Below are 12,243 nucleotides of genomic sequence, written 5' to 3'. Positions count from 1 at the left end.
GAAACACCATGGGTAGTTTCTGAAAAAATATTTTATGCTATGTATGATCCTGCAGTTTTACTTATGAGTATATGTGTCCAAAATAAGTTCTGGAAGAGAGATTTATTATATCCATGTTCATGGCAGCAGTATTATTCACAGATACTGTTCTTCAGCCATAACATCCAACAGGTGAATTGATAAACAGAACATTGTATATACTTGCAATGGAGCGTTAACTCAGGTTTCAAAGGAATGAAACTGAAACTTGCTACAACATGAATGAACCTAAAAAATGTTGTATTAAGTGAAAGAAGCCAGTCATAAAAGGATGAATACAAGACTCCACTTAATATGATTGTGTTAGTCCATTTTCTGTGTAACAGACTGAGGATAAAGTTTTATTTGGCTCAAAGTTCTAAGTCAGGTGGCCATATCTGGTAAGGTCCTCAGTGGTGGAAACCTACTGCAAAGTCCCATGACAGGGAGAACATTACATAGTGAAACTTTTCTGTTTCTTTTAAAGTCCTAGTCCCATTGGATTAGAGTGCCGCCCTTTTGGCCTCATTTAACCTTTAATTACCTACCAAAGGTCCCACTTCCAAATGCTGTAGATTAAGTTTTCACCTTCTTAAGACCACACAATGAGTATTAAATTCCAATGTGGGTTTTGTTGAGGACCTTGATGGCAATGAGATACCTAGAAGAGCCACATTCATACAGGCAGAAGATAGAATAGAGGCTACCATGAGCTGGGGGTAGGGGTGGGAGTGGGGATGAGGAGAATGTGTACTTGTTTAACTGGGTACAGATTTTTCACTTTGGGATTATGAAAAACGTTCTAGAAATCTTGATAGCAGTGATAGTTGCATAACATTATGAAAGTATTGTCACTGACTTCTATGCTTGAAAATGGTTAAAATGGGGCAGGCAGTGTGGCACAGTGGGGTAATAAGCTGCTTCTTGGGATACCTTCTTTCCATATCAGAGCTCCAGTTGGAGTCCTGACTGCTCTGCTTCTAATGCAGCTTCCTGGTAATGTGTGCTGGAAGACTGCAGGTGATGACTCAAGGACTTGACTTCCTACTACCCACGGGGGAGACAGCTGGAGTTTCTGGCTCCTGATTTTGGCCTTGCCCAGCCCTGGCTATTGTGGGCATTTGAGTAGTAAACCAGTGATGGAAGAGCTCTCTCTGTCTCGCTACCTTTCAAATAAATAAAAATAAACATTTTTAAATGGTTGAAATGGTAAAAGTTTTCAGGTCTATTTTATCACAAAATATGTAGGAGAGGCTTCTCTTAAAATTAGAACCTCCGTCTTTGCTAGGGTATCTTTTATGAAAATGAAGACAGTGTTTAATGTGTAAATTGTTCCTTTAAGTTCCTTTCTGGCTGTGGCAGGCAACTGAATATTTAATCCCTGAAATAAATAAATGTGGGTACTTTATTTATTAGCCAACAGAAATACTCAAAAAAAATTGATTTACATGTTACCAAAGAAGGCTTTCTGGGTCTCAGTAGCAAATTCTGCATACTTAGATAAAATTATCCAATTCAGAAGTCTTTTTTTCCATACAAATAGGGATTAATAATTTATTTCTACTTAGTGTACTTACTGTTCATTTAATATTTATTTGTGCAATGTATATATTTTAGTAATACTAGTATTTTTCTATTTAGTGTTTACTTCTGCTTAATTTTCCTGCCCCAGGATGTGAGTGATCTTCAGTAACATTGACTTTGGTTTATGTGCTTATAATATTCAGGCATTTAAGCAGTGATTTTCAAACATTTTAGTAGGCAGATTCTCGTTTAACAATCTTACACTCTTAAGGTAAAGATTTTCTCTTTCTTGTAAGTTTAAGCCTTGGGGGAAAGTGTTACAACTTAATGATTTAGCTTCAAATAAAATTTAAAATCCAATGGCCCAGTCATACTGAAAACTTTTCAAGTGCTTAGTCACCATATGTGGCAAGTGGCTGCTGTATTGGCTAGTGCAGAAAACTCTTTTCGTCATTGAGGAAATTTTACTGGACTCTGCTGCCCCTTTTTTTTTTTTTTTTTTTTGACAGGCAGAGTGGACAGTGAGAGAAACAGAAAGAAAGGTCTTCTTTTTGCCGTTGGTTCACCTTCCAGTGGCCACTGCAGCCGGCACACTGCGCCGATCCGAAGGCAGGAACCAGGTGCTTCTCCTGGTCTCCCATGCAGGTGCAGGGCCCAAAGACTTAGGCCATCCTCCACTGCACTCCAGGGCCACAGCTGAGAGCTGGCCTGGAAGAGGGGCAACCGGGACAGAATCCGGCACCCCGACCGGGACTAGAACTCGGTGTGCGGAGGATTAGCCTATTGAGCTGTGGCACCGGCCAGACTCTGCTGCTTTAGATCATGGGCTTTCACTATTGGTATAATCTCAAGTAAGCCATTTCTTTTTTGTTGTCTTCTCAAAAAGATGGATAATATTAATACTATGGGGTTGTTACATGGATTACAACACATACTGTTGTGTTATTGAAAGTCTGATTACATTTCCTTAGAATTCCAGGTTCAGCATTAAAAACATTAATTTTTAAGACAGTAAATTGCATCAAATTGGGGTTTTACTATGTGCCTAGTGTATGAAACAATTGGTTTTTATGACATGCAAATGTTTTGTTTTCCTCTAGCGAGTTGAAGAATTTCTCAGCAAAGATATCAGTTATCTTATTTCAAATAAAAAGGAAGCTAAATTTGCTCAAACTTTGGGCCGAATATCTCCTGTACCAAGTCCAGAATCTGCATATACTGCAGAAACCACTTCTCCTCATCCCAGCCATGATGGAAGTTCATTTAAGTCTCCAGACACAGTAAGTCTCAAATATGCTTTGAAAGGCTGTCACCTATCAATACCAGACTGGCAACAGAGTTTATATAGATAGAGCAGTTATAAAGCCACAAGACTTTCTGATTGTCTTTGGGAAAGGTGATTTAAAAAAAAAAAAATAGTGCTTGTGTATTTGTACCCTGATTTTTTTTTTTTTTTTTTTTTTTTGGACAGGTAGATTTATAGACAGTGAGAGACAGAGAAAGGTCTTCCTTCCGTTGGTTCACTCCCCAAATGGCCGCTACAGCCAGCGCTGCACCAATCCAGAGCCAGGTGCTTCTCCCTGGTCTCCCACGCGGGTGCAGGGATCCAAACACCTGAGCCATCCTCTACTGCCCTCCCAGGCCAAAGCAGAGAGCTGGACTGGAAGAGGAGCAGCCGGGACTAGAACCCAGTGCCCATATGGGATGCCGGCGCGTGGGCAGAGGATTAACCAAGTGAGCCATGGCACCAGCCCTGTACCCTGATTCTTAACATATACCTTGCATTTAAGGATGAATTATATTTTTTAGAGTAATCTACAACTAAAAGTTTAATAGCACATCGTTCTTTTAAAGAATTATTATATATTATTTGTGGTGGTTTTCATGCTTTAGAAAGAATAGAATAATTGTTAGAAACTATATCATCTGTAAGACATAAAATCTGTATTATCTGACCCTTTGCATAAAAAGGGTACCAGCCTGTTTTAGAGTTTCTAACATGACATCCCAGCTATTCCACTGCCAAGAAGATACAGGGGTGGATAGAATACGATGGTTTAATAAAGTGTGGGAAGGGGAACAGGTTGAGAGATAAAATGTTAGGTTTATCTCATTTTTTTTTATATTGAAACATATTTAAATTCTCATTTTAAAAAATCCTCAATTGGGGTAACATTGTGGTGCAGCAGGTTAAACCACTACCTGTTATGCTACCATCCCATGTGAAATCTGGTTCAAGTCCTGGCTGCTCTGCTTTTGATCCAGCTCTCTGCTAGTGTGCCTGGGAAAGCAGTGGAATATGAGATAAACCTAACATTTTATATCTCGACCTTTTCCCTTCCCCACACTCTATTAAATCACCTTATTCTGTCCTTCCCTGTATCTTCTGATCCAGCTCTCTGCTAAAGCACCTGAGAAAGCAGTGGAATATAGCCTGAGTGTTTGGGCCCCTGCAACCCCCATAGGAAACCCAGGAGTTCAAGGCTCCCAGCTTTGGCCTGGCTCAGCCCTGGCCCTTGCGACTGTTTAGGGGGTGAACCAGTGGATGGAAAAGCTCACTCTATGTCTCTCCCTCTCTCTCTAATTCTGCATTTCAAATAAACCTTAAAAACCCTGTGGTCTAGTAGGTAAAGCCACTGTCTGCAGTGCCGACATCCCATATGGGCCCTGGTTCAACTCCCAGCTGCTCCACTTCTGTTCCAGCTTCCTGCTAATTCGCCTGGGAAGGCAGTGGAGAATGGCCCAGGTCTTTGGGCCCCTGCACCTATGTGGGAAATCCAGAAGAAGCTCCTGGCTCCTGGCTTTGAACTAGCCCTACTCCGGCCATTGCTGCCATTTGGGGAATGAATCAATAAATGGAAGATCTCTCTCTCTCTCTCTCTCGCTCTCTCTAACTCTGCCTTTCAAATAAATCTAAAGTAGGAAAATAAACCCTCATCTACTGTACCAATTTGAAAAGCAGAGAAAAGGAGAAGAAAACAGGCAGGAAAAATGACCTACAGAAGAAATTATAAAACATGATTCACAGAAGGAAAAAAAAAATCAAAAGAAGAAACCAAGGAAGACTCATGCATGAATTTTTGGAGCAAGGAGACAGTACACAAGTGGTTTATTCCAAATTGATTGTTGTTCATTGCATTTCAACTGCTTTTCCTAGTATTTTATTTAAAAAATGAAATAACATGTAAAAACAATATATAAAATTATTTTTCTTAAATCTTCAATTAAATAGTAAATTAAAATATAAATCAACTAATTATGTAAAATTCTGGTGTGGCCTGGCTATTTTTCAAAACTGATCTGTTAGGTCTCTTTCAGTTGAATTGCTCAATCCAAAAAAACTTTTTAAATCTGAGATCTTGCCAAGGCCATGAAGAAATCACTTTTCACTGTATATGTATTGTATTGATAGCTATTAAGACTTTTACAAATAAAACATTACTTTAGCTATTTTACCTTTGTAACCTTTCTTCTACACTGAAACATTAGGTTATAACTTCATTTTTCTGGTCCTTTTATAGGTGTGTTTAAGCAGAGGAAAATTATTGGTTGAAAAAGCTATCAAGGACCATGTAAGTAAGAACTTTAAAAGTTCACACTGTACATTTTGTTATTAAAACTCATAGTGTATATTCTTGAAGCATTCTTTTCCTCATTTTTAATAGAAGAAACATGCATTTCAACCTGTATCTCATTTTACAATGTCCTTTTCATGAAGAAACATCCCCATCTTGTGGCCTTTTAAAATATTACTGGAAACTTGAAATTTGTCTTACAAATATGCATTAAATTGTTAAAAATGTGAGAATGTATTTTTAGTGGGATTGATTTTAGAAGTGTCAAAAGTAAGAACTTAATATCCTCTTTACTTTTGTGAAGTTGGTCTGTTATGAATTACCATCTCAGAGATAGTATGCTTCAAATAACTGATTTTTTTAACAGTTTAGCTCTCTTTAAAATAATAATTTCTTAGAAAAATTATCAAATTTTTTTACAGGATTTTATTCCTTCAAATAGTATATTATCAAATGCCTTATCATGGGGAGTAAAGATTCTTCATATTGATGGTAAGGATTTTATAATTGTCTTTGGACAGTATTTGTTAACTCATTCTACCCCTCAGTTCCTGACATTACATAGTCAAAACTTTGATAGCAAGAGATATTTGTAATGGCAATTCATTCATCTCAATCTATTACAATTATGAAAAAACAAAACAGTGTTTTAACTCCAGGCTAAAGTTGCTAATCTCAAATCTTTCTCTCTCTTTTTTTTTTTTTTTTAATAAAGACATTAGATACTACATTGACCAAAAGAAAAAGGAGTTGTATTTATTCAAGAAATCAAGTGTTTCTGTAAAAGATGTGGTATGTTGTCTTCTTTAATTTTAAAAGTAATCAAGTTTGATTTTTTTTATGTATGTATCTATAAATTTTTCTTGCCATACAAACTATTATTGCCAGGATATACTAAGTATGATTTTGTGTTTTAATGTTTCTATTGTTCAAAAAACAGTTGCATGTCATTTATCTTGAGGATTATACTCAAGAGGTGAAAGTTGTTTTGGGATAATAGCATGGGCTTCTTTTTGTCTTTTTCATTTTTGGTTACTGCAGTTTTTAACAGATACTTCTGTTTATAGGAAAACACTGAAATTACCTTATTGCATTAGAAGATACTACTAATTCAAGTAATGTGCTGTTTTTTGGAATATATATCGGAAGTGTATTTCCTTTCAACTGCTCTGTTTGTTAATGTAATGTAGCCTTGCTGCACACACACATGCACATGCATACGTATATACACTTCACCACCACCCCTACCCCCACCACCCATAAGATAAGATTTGCTGTCCTAACTGTGAAATGTTTGTTACCCACACTGGGCAATGTGCTGCATTAGACCTGATGTTACCATATCTTCAATTTCTGCTTTTTCTCCTGGTTTCTTCTTTGAACCCGCTATACAAATCCAAGCATTTCCATTCTGTAAAACAAATAGAAAAAAACCTCCCTTAATTTCAATCCCTACCTAACTACATCTAATTTTTGTAATTCCTTTTATCCAAACTTCTTGTATCTCTCCTTTTATGCTTCTCACCTTTCAACCTACAAAGCATGAAACTCCTGATATATTTGCTATTCAATTTATATAAAACAAAGAGCCATCAGAGAGGTGGGATACCTAATTTGCTTTACCGTAAACCGGGAGCTCAGAAGGAGCTTGGACTCCAGGTCAGTTCCATTTCCAGCGACCCAACTCTTGGCTGGCAGAGGTGCCAGGATCTGAAGGCTGACTTCTGTATCCATCTGAAGCCCTGGCTTTCCACATTGAAAACCAATGCCATTTGCGGTGCTGTGGCCTGTTGGGACTCCTTGATGGCAGATCACTGTGTAAAGCAGCCATTAATTGGCCTGTCACCTATCTTTCCATGGCTACCACTGCCCAGCTTGCTCCTTTTTTCTCCTGGTTTCTGGTAAAGGAGACCATGGAGGCAGTCTTTAAGAGGATGCAAGTCAAGGGGGTGCTCAATCCTATTCCTAATCTTTGGTGGCCTAAGCTAGAAATCTATAGTCATAGGTATGTTCTGATAGTGATTTTTCTGTGAGGTATCAATGCCCATAAAGAAAGCTATGTCCTCACTTTGACATCAAACATGATGACCCCCTCATAAAATTTGAAGTCATTAGTGAAACTTTCTCTCCCTTCATTTGGTCTGAAAGGGAGATTTTTTACTGTGCCCATGGCAAAGTAAATCTAGCTGTGAAATCATAATTTAAGCTCTTATTTTGGCTTTGCTATTACAGAAAACTGTTAGCCATCCCTTTTATAAAGTCTAAAGATCAAACTGTACATCCTGGAGAGTCTTTCAGTATAGAGTCAGTTTCCCATCTTGAAGAGAATAGAGAAATGAGGGAACAAGTCAGCCTTCTCAGATCACTTATTGTCAATAACTTAATATCAAATGAAAACTTAGCAAGCAATTTTAACTGTTAAATAACAATTTATGAAAACATTTACCAAAGGTCCAGTGCCCTCTATAAATTTCAAGACAAGAGAACATGTATTTGGAAACATCGCTTAAATATCTAACACAAGTGTTAACTTGTTTGACCAGCAAACCCAAGTACAAACACTTTTAGTTTCTTTCTGCCAACAAATTTAAAACATCTGATACAGAGATTTATTTAGATCATGTGAACCAAAAACATTAATCTTTGATTAACTTAGCAGCTCAAATTTATGAGCAATCTATAATCCTATTAAAACAGAGCTCTTAATGAATTTTCCCATGTGGACATATAATATGTACACATGTATAACATAAAAGATAGAAGAGTAAAGCAGTTTCAATAAGTTTTTTAAAATCTTTAGCTGTTTTTTTTTTAATTACCATCAATCAGTTACAATTACTTCCTGTTCTTAGTAACCTAAATTAACCATACTTTATCTCTGTTGGAACCTGTAATCCATTATTGGCATTATGTGCTTAGAGAACTGTCCCAAAGTATTGAATACAACAGAGGTCAGAGAAAAAGAACTCCTTTGGAACCTAAGAGAGGACACATTCGACATAGAACCAACAATGTTTTAACCTCATTAATAGAAATCTAATTTTTTAGTGTTTAGAGAATACAGAGCTGTGGATGACAAAAGACTTTAAATAACAGTGTTTAAAATTATAAACTCATTAACCAACAGGAGGCTCTTGATTACTGCATATAGTATTTTTGAAAGCACCTGCAGGATTTTATTTTATTTTATTTTATTTTATTTTTTGATAGGCAGAGTGAACAGTGAGAGACAGAGAGAAAGGTCTTTGTTTTGCCATTGGTTCACCCTCCAATGGCTGCTGCAGCCGGCGCGCTGCGGCCGGTGCATCACACTGATCCAAAGCCAGGAGCCAGGTGCTTCTCCTGGGCTCCCTTGCGGATGCAGGGCCCAAGGTCTTGGGCCATCCTCCACTGCACTCCCGGGCCATAGCAGAGGGCTGGACTGGAAGAGGAGCAACTGAGACAGAATCCGGTGCCCCGACCAGGACTAGAACCCGGTGTGCCGGCGCCACAGGCGGAGGATTAGCTTATTAAGCTGCGGCACCAGCCACCTGTAGGATTTTATAAAACATTTAACCCCTTTAGGCCTCTGGGCCTTTCTCATTAAGGTAACTGTCATTCTGATAACAACACAACATCTTTAGATTTTGGTAACTTGGACATTTGTATCAGTAGCGTTTTACATTATCATAACCTAAAATTTAGCACCATTCACATCTTGACACTACCTTTAATATAATCCAAATAGCTTTATTGGTTGCTGTCTCTGCAAGATGAGACAGAAATCCTTTTTATATTTCCAAGGGCCCAACTGGAAATATCAAATCCAAGAAATTTGGAACTTTGATTTTTTGAATGGCTGTCAAAGGTGCCAAGAAGGTATAAAATATCTGGTAGAAACAGGATTCCTTAACATCATGACATAATGAAGACCATATTTGATCATTGTTACAAAGTGATTACTCATGCTTTAGAATGAAGATATAATCAAACAAACCATAACTTTTTTTTTTTTTTTTTGGTAAAGATTTATTTATTTAGTCTGGCGCCGTGGCTCAATAGGATAATCCTCTGCCTGTGGCAGCGGCACACCGGGTTCTAGTACCAGTCGGGGTGCTGAATTCTGTCCCGGTTGCCCCTCTTCCAGGCCAGCACTCTGCTGTGGCCCGGGAGTGCAGTGGAGGATGGCCCAAGTGCTTGGGTCCCTGCACCCATGTACGAGACCCAGAAGAAGCTCCTGGCTTCCATTCAACCCATCTCTGTCTATTGCAGCCATTTAGGGAGTGAACCAAAGGATGGAAGATCTTTCTCTCTGTCTCTCCCTCTCTCTAACTCTACCTCTCAAATAAATAATAAATATTAATTTTTGAATGATCATTGCTACTTTTCTTTGATTTAGTTGATTTTATAAGGCAAACTTTATTTCTTTTTCACAAAGTACTCCTCTTTGATATGCTACTTTTCCTATATGATTTTTTTAATCTTGAGGATACTGAGCAACTGAATTTGCTGTTTTTACTGTTTTTAAATTCAGTGTTTTTAAATTTTTTTAGGGGAAAAGAGTTGGTGTTTGCACACAAAAAACCAAAAGTAAGTATTTTTGAAATCTTTAAATGTATTTAGTTTGCTTTTAAAGAATAGAGGAAATTATACAAAGGTCTTCTAAAATCATGCAAACAACTCTTTAAATGATTTATTCATAAGTTTCTTAGGACTTTTTGAGTACATGGACCCTGCTGAAGAAGTGTATAACAACCTCCCATCCCCCTGCTTCTCAGAATAATATTTTTTAAGGAAAATATTTAGGGGGTGGGGGTTGGTGTTTTACTTAATGGTTGTTGGAATGCCTACCTCTGGATTCTGACTTAAGGTTGCTGCTGATGTAGACCTGGGGGTCAGTGGTGACGACTTGAGTGGTTGGGTTCCTGTCACCCATGTGGGAGACATATATTGAGTTCTTGGCACTGGGTGTCAGTCCATCCCATTCCTGGCCATTGCAGTCAGCTGGGTAATGAATTGACAAATGGGAGTGCTCTCACTCACTCTCTCTCTGCCTCTAAAATGTTTTAGTAAAAATTATTAGATTACCAAGAAAATCAGTTGTATTAGAATTCTGTTATCAAAGTAGGTTTTATTGTGAATTAGTGACGTACTTGCTTTTATTATCCATCAAAACAAGTTCTAATGATTCGAATTGTTACTTTAATTTTGAAATGATTAGCATAAATGATGCTTTCAGTGAAGTGCAATATATCAAAATTTCTTCTGTTTGCTTTGGTATCAAAGATATAGCTATTTAAAAGATAATTGTGATTTTTTTTTTGCTTACAATTGGAGGAAATATTAAATTTCAGTTAGAGGAAAATGAAAATGCAGGGTTTTTCTTTTTTTCTCTTATTCCAGTTCATATTTGTTCTGACTTCTATTCACATACCCTGTGGGGATCCATTCAGTTTAACAATCTGGGAATATACATAGAGCTTCTATTATTTTTGGAAATGGAGTGATAATGGAAAATATCTCACCTGAGGCTTAAACTTTGAAATGAATACATAAGGTGTTTGGGAGCAGGGGAGGAGTTCATTGTCATGTAGTTTTGTTAAAAAAAAAAAAACACACACGTGCAGACTTACAAGTGTTTAATATTTTCTGTGTTCTCAAGCAGGAAGACTCAAAAAGCCTTTTGTTAAAGTGGAAGATATGAGTCAGTAAGTATATAAGTTCGATCTGTATGATTCAAGTATAATATTAAAATAGAAATATCTCTTAACTAACCAAGCTGGCTCCATTAATGCTGTTAGATTCCTATAGTAAGATTTGTTATACTAATGTGCATGTGATGCACATTAAAATAGTATTAATTTATTTGAGCTCCAGGACTAATTTAGTGTCAGTATGTTGTAGCTATCTCTTTGAAATACCTGGTTTGAAACAATCTTTGAAACCAACTAATTTTTGAGTGCTTTACATTCTTTGGCTAAATTCAGTGTCAAATGATTTGAAACTACTACTTAAAGATTGCTCCTACTTTTACAGAAAAGAAATTAGTAGGTACAATTTGGAAAAACAAAATCTGAGGATAACATGGCAGTTTTCTAAAATTCACTGTAAAGTCTATAGGATAATTTTAATAAAATCTATAGATTAAAATGTAAGTAAGTTTGGCTTGAGAAAATTTCGTTACTTTCCTTTTCCAGTTAATCGTTTAGACATATTTGGGTAATATTCTTGGGTACTCACTGAGGTGACAAAGGTGTATTGAAATCTTTCTGGGAAATATGTTACCATGAAGAAAACCTGTAATTCAAAATTAGGGTTAGAGAAAATAGAAGGATAACAATGCATGCATTGGAAGACTTCACAAGATGTCAGTCAGTACTACCTTACGGTGATCTACAGATTCAGTCTTCATCAAAATCCAAGTTGTGTTTTTGCATAAATGGAAAAATCCATCATAAATTCAAATGAAATTTCAAGGAATCCTAAATCCCCAAAGCAGTCTTGGCAGAACAAAGTTGGAGGTCTCATACTTCCATGATTTCAAAACTTATACAAATCTACAGTGCTAAGAACAGTTTGGTGCTGGCATTAGACAGAAATACAGACCAATGAAATAGAATTAGAGTCCGGAAATAAGCCATCATACATATGATCAAATGATTTTCAACAGAAATACACCTAGTGGAGAAAGAGCCATCTTTTCAACATATGGTATTGGGAAAACTAAATGTCCAGGTGCAAAAGGAAGTTGGACTCCTCTTATCTTATGCCATAAATAAAAATTAACTCAAGATTAACCAAAGACCTAAAATTATTAGAAGAAAACAAAGGATTGTTGACAATAGATCTGGCAATACTTTCTTAAATATAACGGTTAACACAGGCAACAAATGATGAATTAAGTTATACATTTCTGTGCATCAAAGAACAATACAGTAAAAATGCAACCCAAAGAATGGGAAAAAGTATTTTCCATTTCAAGCCTTGGCTGCTCCTCCTCTTCTCCTTCTCCCCCTCTCCCCCTCCTCTTTGTTTTTCCAAAAGAAACCTTTTATTTAAGGAATACAACTTTAGGAATACAACTTTAGGAATATAGTGGTTCTTCCCACCCACACTCCCACTGCTCCTCCTCCATACTTTCTCCCAT

At 36.9% G+C, this 12,243-nt stretch overlaps 1 protein-coding gene across 6 annotated transcripts in view; it reads left to right on the top strand.

The window, feature by feature from the left end:
* The window catches only part of DBF4 (DBF4-CDC7 kinase regulatory subunit), a 29,368-nt gene that overhangs the window by 7,393 nt on the left and 9,732 nt on the right, over positions 1-12,243 (top strand). For 3 of the 6 annotated variants that reach the window (XM_089315848.1, XM_051853364.3, XM_089315846.1), the window contains exons 3-8: positions 2,643-2,822; positions 5,064-5,114; positions 5,540-5,609; positions 5,833-5,909; positions 9,650-9,686; positions 10,759-10,804. In XM_089315848.1, coding sequence (XP_089171974.1) covers positions 2,643-2,822; positions 5,064-5,114; positions 5,540-5,609; positions 5,833-5,909; positions 9,650-9,686; positions 10,759-10,804 — 461 coding nt within the window. The remainder of the gene's footprint in view (positions 1-2,642; positions 2,823-5,063; positions 5,115-5,539; positions 5,610-5,832; positions 5,910-9,649; positions 9,687-10,758; positions 10,805-12,243) is intronic. The other 3 variants (XM_089315849.1, XM_051853365.3, XM_089315847.1) reach the window with 1 other exon arrangement.

The sequence above is a fragment of the Oryctolagus cuniculus genome, chromosome 16 (genome assembly GCF_051225735.1).
Source record: "Oryctolagus cuniculus isolate XC-2025 breed Fujian yellow rabbit chromosome 16, ASM5122573v1, whole genome shotgun sequence".
NCBI lineage: Eukaryota > Metazoa > Chordata > Mammalia > Lagomorpha > Leporidae > Oryctolagus > Oryctolagus cuniculus.
Note: the sequence above shows the minus strand (reverse complement) of the source record. Positions and strands in the feature narration are given on the sequence as shown.